Below are 13,524 nucleotides of genomic sequence, written 5' to 3'. Positions count from 1 at the left end.
ATATCACATTGTCATAAGTCCAGCTGTGTTTAATTGAACTGATAGGACTTGATTTGTAAAAGCACACACCTGTCTATATAAGACCTCACAGCTCACAGTGCATGTCAGAGCAAATGAGAATCATGAGGTCAAAGGAACTGGCCAAGGAGCTCAGAGACAGAATTGTGGCAAGGCACAGATCTGGCCAAGGTTACAAAAGAATTTTTGCAGTACTCGAGGTTACTAAGAGCACAGTGGCCTCCATAATCCTTAAATGGAAGAAGTTTAGGACCACATAAGTCTTCCTAGTTCTGGCCGTCCAACCAAACTGAGCAATCGCGGGAGAAGAGCCTTGGTGAGAGAGGTAAAGAAGAACCCCAAGATCACTGTGGCTGAGCTCCACAGATGCAGTAGGGAGATGGGAGAAAGTTCCACAAAGTCAACTATTACTGCAGCCCTCCACCAGTCGGGCCTTTATGGCAGAGTGGCCGGACTGAAGCCTCTCTTCAGTGCCAGACATATGAAAGCCCGCACAGAGTTTGCTGAAAAATACATGAAGGACTCCCAGACTATGAGAAATAAGATTCTCTGGTCTGATGAGATGAAGATAGAACTTTTGGTGATAATTCTAAGCGGCATGTGTGGAGAAAACCAGGCACTGCTCATCACCTGCCCAATACAATCCCAACAGTGAAACATGGTGGTGGCAGCATCATGCTATGGGTGTGTTTTTCAGCTGCAGGGACAGCACGACTGTTTGCCCTTGAAGGAAACATGAATGCGGCCAAGTACAGAGATATCCGAGATGAAAACTTCTTCCAGAGTGTCCTGGACCTCAGACTTGGCTGAAGGTTCACCTTCCAACAAGACACTGACCCTAAGCACACAGCTAATATAACAAAGGAGTGGCTTCTGAACAACTCTGTGATCATTCTTGACTGACCCAGTCAGAGCCCTGACCTAAACCCAATTGGGCATCTCTGGAGAGACCTGAAAATGGCTGTCCATGAACGCTCACCATTCAACCTGACGGAACTGGAGAGAATCTGCAAGGGAGAATGGCAGAGGATCCCCAAATCCAGGTGTGGAAAACTTGTTGCAAGACTCATGGCTGTACTAGCTCAAAAGGGTGCTTCTACTCAATACTGAGCAAAGGGTCTGAATACTTACGACCATGTGATATTTCAGTTTTTATTTTTTAATAAATTTGCAAAAATTTCTACATTTTACAGTCAACATGGGGTGCAGAGTGTACATTAATGAAAAAAATGAACTTTTTTGAATTTACCAAATGGCTGCAATGAAACAAAGAGTGAAAAATTTAAAGGGGTATGAATACTTTCCGTACCCACTGCATATGTGAGGAGGATGCCCGTCGCGATATTGTTGCTGGCCCTTATGGTCCTATGGCATGGGGATGCCTGGAGTAAGGGGCTAGCAGAGAATAAGCACACTCTTCTCAGTGTTGCGACGTAGGAGTGGGTGTTAAATGGTGGTATTGCATGGAGATAGCTGCACCTCCTATGTTTAACTCACGGATTGCTGTGAGTATGGACATGCCGCCCGGATGTGACCATTGCGTGTCACCGCCAGGCGATACGTTTCACCTACTGAAAATGTCGTCTGTGTTCCAAGAAGTGACTTCACCGCAAACATAAAGTGCGTTGATTTTGATGTAAGGCAGTGCGATGCGTGACACCCGCCGCATATTGGTCTTGAGGGAACAACCAGCAGTGGTAAGGTGCTTGGATGGTAAGACAGCTTCCCACTGACTGAATAAGGCCGGGGTCACACTAACCGACGCAAAATGCGGTCCGTAGTTTACAGGTGTAATACGGATGATTGACCCCTAAATATTGATCCGTATGTCATCTGTAAGCAAGGTGTGGTCACGTATTTTGCGCATGTAAGCATCCGTATGTAATCCGTATGCTGAGATTTTCTCGCCGGCTTGCAAAATGGACATATAATGGAGCCAAATGACAGGTTTTATAACACAAACCAAAGAATAGATATAGACACATAGAATGCATATATATATATATATATATATATATATATATATATATATATATATATATACACACTCACTGGCCACTTTATTAGGTACACCTGTCCAACTGTGTGTTAAGACTTAATTTCTAATCAGCCAATCACATGGCGGCAACTCAGTGCATTTAGGCATGTAGACATGGTCAAGACAATCTCCTGCAGTTCAAACCGAGCATCAGTATGGGGAAGAAAGGTGATTTGAGTGCCTTTGCACGTGGCATGATTGTTGGTGCCAGAAGGGCTGGTCTGAGTATTTCAGAAACTGCTGATCTACTGGGATTTTCACGCACAACCATCTCTAGGGTTTACAGAGAATGGTCCGAAAAAGAAAAAAAATCCAGTGAGCGGCAGTTCTGTGGCTGGAAATGCCTTGTTGATGCCAGAGGTCAGAGGAGAATGGGCAGACTGGTTCGAGCTGATAGAAAGGCAACAGTGACTCAAATTGCCACCCGTTACAACCAAGGTAGGCAGAAGAGCATCTCTGAACGCACAGTGCGTCGAACTTTGAGGCAGATGGGCTACAGCAGCAGAAGACCACACTGGGTACCACTCCTCTCAGCTAAGAACAGGAAACTGAGGCTACAATTTGCACAAGCTCATCGAAATTGGACAGTAGAAGATTGGAAAAACGTTGCCTGGTCTGATGAGTCTCGATTTCTGCTGCGACATTCGGATGGTAGGGTCAGAATTTGGCGTAAACAACATGAAAGCATGGATCCATCCTGCCTTGTATCAACGGTTCAGGCTGGTGGTGGTGGTGTCATGGTGTGGGGAATTTTTTCTGGGCACTCTTTGGGCCCCTTGGTACCAATTGAGCATCGTTGCAACGCCACAGCCTACCTGAGTATTGTTGCTGACCATGTCCATCCCTTTATGACCACAATGTACCCAACATCTGATGGCTACTTTCAGCAGGATAATGCGCCATGTCATAAAGCTCGAATCATCTCAGATTGGTTTCTTGAACATGACAATGAGTTCACTGTACTCAAATGGCCTCCTCAGTCACCAGATCTCAATCCAATAGAGCATCTTTGGGATGTGGTGGAACGGGAGATTCGCATCAGGGATGTGCAGCCGACAAATCTGCGCCAACTGTGTGATGCCATCATGTCAATATGGTCCAAAATCTCTGAGGAATGCTTCCAGCACCTTGTTGAATCTCTGCCACGAAGAATTGAGGCAGTTCTGAAGGCAAAAGGGGGTCCAACCCGTTACTAGCAAGGTGTACCTAATAAAGTGGCCAGTGAGTGTATATATATACATACATACATGTCATTGAGACACACATATATATATATATATTTATATTTCACAGAGTTCTTCATAGCAGAATAGCCGCTAATTCAATTGCCGGCTTTTGTCAAATCATTCCCCAACCCGACAGGAAATGACACATGGTTTACATACAGTAAACCATTTAATTTCATGTTTTGTTTTGTATGTCTTTCATTAGTAATTAGATGAGGATTGATGTGTAAAATTTGGGAGGTGTAGGTGTTAATTTAAGGGGTTAATTCGTTGTAACAAAATGTGTGGGCTCCCGCGGTAATTTGTCAATGCGGGAGCCCACACATTTTTTTACAATGAATTAACCCCTTAAATTAACACCTACACCTCCCAAATTTTACACATCAACCCTCATCTAATTACTAATGAAAGACATACAAAACAAAACATGAAATGAAATGGGTTACTGAATGTAAACCATGTGTCATTTCCTGTCGGGTTGGGGAATGATTTGACAAAAGCCGGCAATTGAATTAGCGGCTATTCTGCTATGAAGAACTCTGTGAAATATAAATATATATATGTATTCTATGTGTCTATATCTATTCTTTCGTTTGTGTTATAAAACCTGTCAGTGTGATTTTACTGTATAGCGCACTGAATTGCCGGCTTTTCTAAAAGACACCTGGTGCGTATTTCTCGCAAGTCACACGTGTGGTCCATGTGTAATGCGTATTTTTAGCGCAGCCATAGACTTGCATTGGCGTACTACGGGCATAGTACGCTGACAATCGCAGCATGCTGCGATTGGCACGGACCGTAGAATACAGATGAGAAATATATGGCTGATGGGAGCTGCCCCATAGAGAATCATTGGTCCGTGTGTAATGCGTGCTTTTAACGCCTCTCACTCGTCCGTATTCCTCTCTAGGGTGACCCCGGCCTAAGACTCTCTCCTGAAGAATCTTTTTCCAGAGGAAACGCACTGGGAGAAGCACACTTCACACCTGACTATATCCTCAGCAGGGCATGATGGCAACTGAACTTCTTGAAGGGCCATGTCAGACCCAGCTATCTGACTCCTAAGCTTCATTTTGGGTCGGGTCATTTACGTATTTTTATTTGTAGGTGATGTGAGAGTTACAATGGCTTTGCACTTTTTGACCAGCTGGACTAATTTTAGGTATTGGTTTTCTAGGTTTTATCTTAACATTAATTGAAAGTTAAGTTTTAAGTTACCACATATCCCTACAATATATTTGACATTTTGATTGCATTTGTTAAGGGAAACGTGCGTGACCAAAATTCTGCCTTCTTGAATTTTTTTTCTTTTCTCTGCCCTGGTTATGGATCTCTGCTTTACTGCTGCTACTTAAGTTATCTAACAAAATAAATGAATCATCTTTAAGGATACTGTAATCAATGACGAAGCTGTAATTTCCAGCCGGAAGCCCATCAGTGAACTCATCTATTCTTGAGAGACGTCTATAAAGCTTCCTGAAGAATGGGAATGCTGCCACCCTCATCCAATTGATAAAGTCATCATTTTTGTAACCGTTGTTATTAGGGTCCGGGTCAAGAGCATAAGCCGGTTTCTGCCAATATGGCGGCCTGGCACTTCCTGCAAAAATAAAAATGAAATGGTTTCTTGCCATTAGGGAATCCCACTGACAGAAGGGCTGCAAAAATATTCAGTTAAATGATATCATTCTACATTACTTCCAAATGCCAGGAACCAAGGTTTCTGGACAGAACATTGTGCACAGAATCACACTACCTCTGTCAGCTTTACCTATAGCCCTTTCTGGTGCCAAGTCTTTTCTGGGTTATTGGTGCACACAAACCCAGCTCCCCACATGAAAAAATGAATTATCAGACTAAGAAACCTTCTTTGCTCGATGGCCTAGTTCTGATTCTCACGCGCCTATTCACTGATAGACAGAGGTCAGCATGGGCAATCCGAGGACTCACCAGCTAGGCTGCCCCACACGCAGCAGTCTGTGATGCATTTTGTGTCCCAATACCTTTTTATTATAGCCAGCATCATATTTGTAGCTTTTGGGCATAACAGTAACTCCCGACAAAAAACATATGTTTTGAAGATGTTCTGAGGTAGTTTTCTAGCTATCCGAACATGACACTTGTCAGAGTGGCTCAGATCCTTGCGCTTGCTCATTTTTCCTGTTACCTACACATCAATACATGAACTTTCAGACCTGACTGTTCACTTCCCACCCTTTGACGAGTGCCATTGTGATAAGATGATGTTACAAATAGAATCATTTTATTCACTTGTCAGTGATTTTAATGTTATGTGATCATCTCCATGTATATTGTTCATAAGGATGTTAAGTTTCCTCAAAGCAAGATAAAAAATGTGTGTCCCCTTTCTCGTTTACATGGCACTAAGTCCTTTTCTCTTTTCCTGTCTTTTCCGTACAGCCAAGTTTCTAACTTGTATCCCGTACAGAAGACTATGATACCATCAACAAGAAAAAACTTCTAAATCTTAGAACACTTATTAGTAAAGTTTGTCTTAGCCCTCATTTCATTAACCCTAATTCCTAAAAAGTTGGGTTCTGTGTAAAATTGAAAGAAAACAAGAATGCCATGATTTGAAAATCTCTTATAGTCATATTTTATTCACAACAGCACCTAGAACACAGATCAGAAGTTGAAAGTTGGATTTACTTCTTTTTCTAAAGGAAATGTATTTCCTTAAATATGAACACCCTTAAATTAATTCTTTGTTAAAGAAGCCTTTGAATTTTTACAGCAGTTAATCTCTATGGGAAGGACTCAAAATGACATATTAAGAACTAGAAATCTTTGACCACCCTTGCTTGCAGTGGTTCTTCAAATCTGTCAGATTACGAGGGCATCTTCTGGGTACGGCTCTTCAATTGAATTTAGGTCTGGCATCTGAGTTGAATTCTGATTCTGGACTGTTACCTGACTACTCCTTTTGACTTACCCCTTGGTATATCTCAAGCCATCTTAGTACCTGACCCAATACCTATTGACTTTCCAAGCCTCACGGCTTGTCCGAGAGTGGTGGTGGCTAGCCTCAGTTTCCTGGTGGTTTGTACAACATACAGCTCATGATGCAAAAGGTTTCCTGGCAGCTCAGAAAGAACTGTGAGACTCCGGTTCTCATCTTCCTATATTAAAATTTATTTCCATCTTTGAGATGCAAACATATTTGAAAAAATATGCACCAGGGCTGTGGGAGAGGAACCCTTGTCAGCTCCTTCTCTGACGTAGAGCAGCTTGATGCTGTCAACGTAATGCAGGACACAAGGGGCAGGACGTGGTGGGGAATGATTAGCGCTCAATGTAGGAGCCGAAGATTTATATGTCCTGACATGTACTGTAGATGGAAGGGGGGGGAGAGGTTTTGGGGCAAAATGTTACTACAAGGGCAATTGAGGGAAAATTGAGAAAGGGAGCACAGGATAGCGAGTGTATGTGTGATGAAATTATGGAGAGGGGTAGTGTGTGGGGGGGATATTATGGAGAGGAGAAGTGTGGAAGGATATTATAGAGAGGAGAAGTGTGGATAGATATTATGGAGAGGGGCATTGTTGGTGATATTATGTATAGCGGCCGTGTACGGGAATGTCATGGAGAAAGGCAGTATGGAGGTTATTTTCTGTAGGTAGCACAGTGAGAGGCAATTATTTATTCAGGGGTACAGCATAGGAGATATTTTTATTCATTGGGCATAAATGATACTTTAATTTTTAAGGGCACCTTGTCGGAAACTGCTGCAGAATCCCAGAGAAGAGGGAAGTCTAGAGAGATGACCTCTAGGCTTGAAATCTCATCATGGTGGTCTGTACTACATGAAGACAAAAGGGACGGGAATGTCTTCAATTAGAGAAGTCAACTATAAGGTTCCTGGATGTAAATGTTTATTTGTGGTAATGCCTGCATCTCATCAGTGCTATTGTTTTTGTATGATCTGCACTCTGATAATGTCTGGAAACAACAACTTCCAGCATCTCCAAACCATTGTTAAAGACATACTGGGAGTTGCAGATTCACATGATACAAGTGTATATGGGGCTGACCCTTTGAACACTGTACTAAGCTTGGTGCTGTATTCATGTATTGATGGTGGTTCTAGCGCTGCCTTTGTGTATTGATGGTGGTCCTGGCACTACATTCATGTACTGATGGCGATTCTGGCTCTGCATTCATATACTGACAGTGGTCCTGGTTTTGCTTTTCTGTACTGACAGTGGTCCTGGTGCTGATTTCATTTTCCGGCTGTGGTCCTGGCACTGCATTCATGTACCGACTGTGGTTCTAGCGCTGCAGTCATTTACCGAGGGTGGTCTGTGGCGCTGCATTCATGTAACAGTGGTTCTGGAACTGCATTCATGTACTAACAGTGGTTCTGGAACTGCATTCATGTATTAGTGGTGATTCTGGCTGTGTATTCATGTACTGAAGGTGGTTCTTACACTTCATTCATGTGCAGCCAGTTATTCTGTCATTGTACACATGTAGCAATCCATAATGTGCTTTATGTCTACGTTAAAACTGGAACACTCTCAAAACTAGTTTTTAGATTATGAGGAGGAGTTGGTGAGTTTCTGCTCAATTTCTGCTTCACAAACTCAGTGTAAATTAGGGTGCGTTTACTAAGTTTTTGAAGCAGAAACTTAGCAAAAACTCTCCAGATCCTCCTCAAATGCTCAAAACTTGGTTTTAGTGATTTATAAATGTACTGACGATGTTTCTGGTAAGGTATTCATGCATGTAGAATTTTTTTTTACAGCCCTTGGGATTAGTTCAGTATGAAAATGTGGCCCTTGGACCAAAACATTTGTGTATCCCAATTATAAAACTGCTGTATAATGCTCAGCATTGATAGGGCCTTTCAAAATGTGTAAGCTGTCCTTGCCATAGGATCTAATGCTCTTGAGTCCACAGGACACGGAAATCGTGATTTCTGTAAATTTCAAATTTTGGTCTATCTGTGCACAGAACAGTTTCCATTTTACTCAGTCAAATGAACTTTGGCAGAGAGAAGATGGCAGTGTTTTGGCATTGAATTGATATATGGTTTCTTGTTTGTATGACAGATCTTTCACTTGAATTTGTGGATTGCATGGTCAACTGTGTTCACAGAAAATGATGTCTGTAAGTATTCCTAAGCATGCAGTTTGTTTTTAATTTATTGCCACCTGAAGGCCCAGGTATCCATCGGCATTGTCCCTATTGCAAATGGGTTTCTCCAAAAATCTTTTGCTGTTATGTACTGTAGATGATGGGATATTCAAAGTCTTTGAAATTTTATGTTGGGTAATATTTCTCTGAAATTGTGAACCTTTGACCATCTTGGCATCTGGGAGATTCTGCCTCTTTATTATACACAGTCCTGTGACTCAGTCCAGCCCTGTCCCAACATTTTTGAAATGTGTTGCTGTAATCACTTTCTAAATGATTTAATATTTTTCAAATAAAGTAGAAAAATGTGAGAAAGCGATGTGGGAACTGATCTCTTATTTCCAATTCATCCAGCACATCTGTTGTGCCAGACCTTTCAAAAACTCATGTTACATATGCTACACATTGCATTTTTGATAGCCAGCTCACCAGTTTTGCAGTACAAACGTGCAAAATAGCCAAAAGTGAACTTGTGCTTTTTTTACATAGGCTGTGATCAGTTGAGGCACAAGAGAATTGATCTTGATGTCACCGATAAATTGAAAACCTAGCTCTACAAAACTAGATAGATGGTCATAGACCGGGAAAAGCTGAGAAATTATTTAGCCATCTATGTTACAAAGTGTAGAACACTTCAATAAAACATGGAGCAGTGTAGCTAGTACTGCCTATGTCTGGAGAAACACAAGGAGAAGCCTTTAACAGCAGCCCCTAGAGGAGGGCTGGCTCCAGAGCTGTCAATCAAAGAAGAGAAGGGCAGAGATAAATGCAAATCCAGTAGGTGAGAAGGGGCACTGAACTGTTTAGCCACGCCAAGGGTGCACCAAGCGCCTGTACTTGGTATAATCAGTCATGCCGTGCTGACAATCTCCTTTTTTAATTTTTAAACTTTGAATGTTGATTCCGTTATTACAGGTAGTCACTCCACACAAAATGTTTCATAAATAGCATTTACCTTCGCCCCCCGAAGATGCAACAAAGCGAAACGCGCGTTGGGGTCTCTCTGCCCACACTTTAGCCAAGTTGGTTTCCAATATATATGCACTGTTTGACATAATTACTATTATTGCCAGTATATATGTTGTTTTGAGCTGCTGAGTCACTGTATTTCATCTGTAAACTTTGCTGCCAGTTTGTATATATCTCTATATATTTTTCGGCAGGTCCGGTTTTTTGGTCCTCCTTTATTGCACTATTGCACTTTATATTCGTCATCTATTCTTTTTTGAGAGATATTTGCCTACTTACATGTGTGTGTGTGTATATATATATATATATATATATATATACACACATACATACATACATATGTGTATACTTTATGTAGGTCCTTTTTGACCACTTTCACTATTCATATACATATATTTAAATATATGGATATGTGTATATATATATATATATGTGTATATATATATATATATATATATATATATATATATATATATATACTCTGTATTGCACTTATATCTGGCTGGTATTTTTACTCTTATATTGGTGTTTCATGTATGGTTTACTAATATTTGCATTATTGTCATTGGCATATATGATATACTGTATATGGATTTCACTAACTAACTAATTTATACCGACCCGGTTTCAGTGTGGCATTCAGGTGTCACTGATTCCCTTTTTTTTAACTGTTGGACTACATACTAATTTTACTCCTCATTTGAAAAAATAATAAAATTTACATTTTTTTATATTGCTCCTTGGTCCTATTTCTTTCGGGTTTCTGTTGTAATATTATGGCTGAGACATTGTTTATTTAGTCTTCTTTTGGGATTTTAACATTTGAACAGGTAATTGTATCCTGCAGACTCGAAGGCCATTAATTGGAATGGCAAGCATCAGGACCTCACAATCATGATCTCATGGTGCCGATGAGGTTAAAGAGGGAGTCACAACACTCTATTAACCATGTAGATGCTGCTGTTATTATTGACAGAAGCATCTAGGAGGTGAAATGGCCATGGTTGGGCCCAACACCGATCATGGCTGATGCAGCAAGGTGTCAGCATAGTGTACAGATGACAGCTGCTGCATTTTCGAGGGATGCTATTTTCTTAAGTCTCAGGTCAGTAAAAACAGTAAAAAGTCATATTGCACTTTAGCCAAGATAACTAGAACATGGGGAACATACTTTACCTGCAAAGGCCTGTACGAGATCGTCCTTAGGTTTGGGGTTACTGAACTTCACATTCTTATCTGACCACCAGGTGTTTCCAGTTTTCAACATTGGAACAGGTTTTATGTTAGTCAAGTCCTTATGATAAATTAATGCTATTGTATCTAAGGCAAAAAAAATGATATTATTTAGGTTAAAGGTTTCCTCTACATCTGAGTGCGCATTTCATATCTTTGCAGACATTTTTCTGAAAAGTAAAAAAGAAAGGTTCTAATTCAGTAACATTAAGGTTTAAACAACACCATGACACCAGGTCAGGCGGCCAGAGATCTTTGTATGGTGGTACATCACAGCATAATGCTAGCGAATGGGGTCACATTGTGACTTGCAAGGTGCACGACAAGTAAGTCTCGAAAAATTGGAACCAGTAGGACCAGATGGGGCCAAAGCCATTTTGCAGCCTTAGCCTAAGCTCCAGCTCAAGTACCAAATACACATAATAAATTAGTAAATTGTCCTAAACACCAAGAGCTTTACTACCAACCACTCTGCTGTTTAGGAATTGTATATTGCTAATATTTAGACTATATATGATAGTTTCATGTCAACACTGAACTTAAATAAAACGCTGAACTGAGAGTATTATGTGGGAAATATAAGTTGATGTTATGTGGGCACTAGGGTTGAGCGAAACGGGGTCGGTCAAATTGATAAGTCGCCGACTTTTGCTAAAGTCGGGTTTCGCTAATCGAAACCCGACCATAGCGTGAGGTCGGCCATGAGGTCGCCGACCCGCGCGCCAAAGTCACGTTTCCCATGATGCTTCCAGCGCCTTTTCTCATCCAATCATCAAGGACGCACACTGTGGGCAACGCGATGACATCGGCAGCGGCCACCACCATCTTAGAGAAGGGCATTCCTGTGATTGGCTGGCTTTGTGTGGCATCACAGTGACTATAAAAGCCCTGACCGCCGACCGCCATTTTACTTCTGCCGATCTTAGCATAGGGAGAGGTTGCTGCTGCTGATTCTCAATAGGGAGAGCGTTAGGCAACAAAGAAAAAAAACTGTGCTTCTTCTGATAGCGATTTCAACTGTAGAGTTAGTGTGCAGTGACAGGGGAGGATTTTTGTGTGTGCAGCAGCACTGGTAGTTATTAGGCTGCCTTATAAGGCTACCTCATAGCTGCATTGCTATGTGCACACTGCTGTGCAGACTGCTTTTTTAATATCAAAAAAACTTTTATTCTGATTTTCTGCACAGTTACAGAGGGTTCATTTTTTCACACACCATATAGAGGTGTACGCTCCTCACAAACTACCGTGTACCGGCTGGTATCACGGACATATACATGCTATCTGTGTGTGACTCCGTAAAAAAATAGATGGAGATTTAAAATTTTCCATACACACACAGTATAAATCTTTCCTCTTGTCAAACAGTATCGTATATCTGCTGTTTGGATTATGGTCCAATCTATACAGAGACAGCGCGTGTGTGTGTGAGTGCGTAAATACATAGACGGACATTTCCATTTTTCCATTCACCGTATAGGGCTGTCCGCTTCTCTAACAGAATTGTATATCTGCTGTTGACGCCGTAAAAAAATAGACGGATATTTAAAAATGTCCATACATACACCGTATAGAGCTGTACGCTCCTCACACACTACCGTGTACTGGCTGGTATCACGGACAAATACATGCTATCTGGGTGTGACTCCGTTAAAAAATAGACGGAGATTTTCATTTTTCCATACATACACCGTATAGAGCTGTCAGCTTCTGATACAGTACCGTATATCTGCTGGTTGGATTACAGTCAAATACATACTGGGAGAGCGTCTGTGACTAAGGAAATATATACGGAGATTTAAATTTTTACCTACACCTTATACAGCTGTACGCTCCTCATACAGTACTGCTGGTATTTTTGTTACATTTTCACAAACATGAGGAAGTATGGTGGAAGAGGCCACGAACGTGGGCGGGGGAGCAGCTGGTACTGATGCTGGTGGTGGTGCATCTGCTGGTTATGCCAAAAGCACAATAGCAGCTAAGGCAGGAGGTGTTGAGCCTGCGTCATCGCCTGGCACAAGAAGGCCTGTAAGGTTCCCTTTTCTGGGAGTAGGAAAACAGCTTTTAAAGCCAGAGCATCAGGAACAGATTTTGGCTTACATTGCCGAAACAGCCACCAGCTCTATTGTCTCCTCTTCTGAACTTTCAAAATCTGCAAGCACTGAGTCGGCAGTGCAGGCTCCTGGTCAAGAACAACACCTTCCCTTGTGTCTTTCAACCCCACCAAAAGTGAAGGATGCGGCAGCCCACACTTCAGATTACTCCATGGAGCTCTTTTCACATACCATGCCTGGGTTATCCAGTTAAATCCTGAATTTCCCAGTCCAAGATGAATCTGACATGGAGTGCACTGATGCACAGCCACTGCTAGATGATTCTGCTGGTACATTGACCCACAGCACTACATTGCCCTCGCAGTCTACTGAGACAGAATCTGACCCTGATGAAACTCAGGTGCCCCTTCCCGCATACTATACCACCTTACACGGCGACAAAGAGGAAGGTGCAGATGAAATTGAAGAGGAGGTGATGGATGACCCAGTTGTTGACCCGGATTGGCATCCATTGGGGGAAGAGGGTGCCGCTGGCAATAGCTCAGATAAGAAGGATCCGCGGCAGGCATCGACATCTCAGCAGCGGTTATCTGGCAGCCCGTAGCTGTCCAAAAACGTGGAACAAAAACCAAAAGAGGTGCAGGACAGCTTGGCCACGTGGTCAAATTAGCACAGCGTGCAAGCCCTGAAAATTTATACCATAGTAGGAAGAGTGCAGTTTGGCACTTCTTTGTCAAAAATCCTACTGATGAGGCAAAGGTTATCTGTAAGAAGTGCGGAAGGACCTTTAGCCAAGGGAAAAATCTCAGAAATTTGAATACCAGTTGCA

The 13,524-nt window shown here is 41.9% G+C and overlaps 1 protein-coding gene across 1 annotated transcript in view; it reads right to left on the bottom strand.

Moving 5' to 3' along the window:
- LOC141080330 (cell cycle control protein 50C-like) overlaps positions 1–13,524 on the bottom strand; it is a 28,390-nt gene that overhangs the window by 2,142 nt on the left and 12,724 nt on the right. Inside the window, exons 3-4 of the mRNA XM_073565465.1 lie at positions 10,585–10,728; positions 4,676–4,882 (exon numbers count right to left, since the gene is read on the bottom strand). Coding sequence (XP_073421566.1) covers positions 4,676–4,882; positions 10,585–10,728 — 351 coding nt within the window. The remainder of the gene's footprint in view (positions 1–4,675; positions 4,883–10,584; positions 10,729–13,524) is intronic.

This window comes from Dendrobates tinctorius, unplaced genomic scaffold (assembly GCF_039654945.1).
Source record: "Dendrobates tinctorius isolate UK_male_01 unplaced genomic scaffold, ASM3965494v1 ptg000016l, whole genome shotgun sequence".
Taxonomy (NCBI): Eukaryota; Metazoa; Chordata; class Amphibia; order Anura; family Dendrobatidae; genus Dendrobates; species Dendrobates tinctorius.
This window is presented reverse-complemented; position numbering and strand designations above follow the sequence as displayed.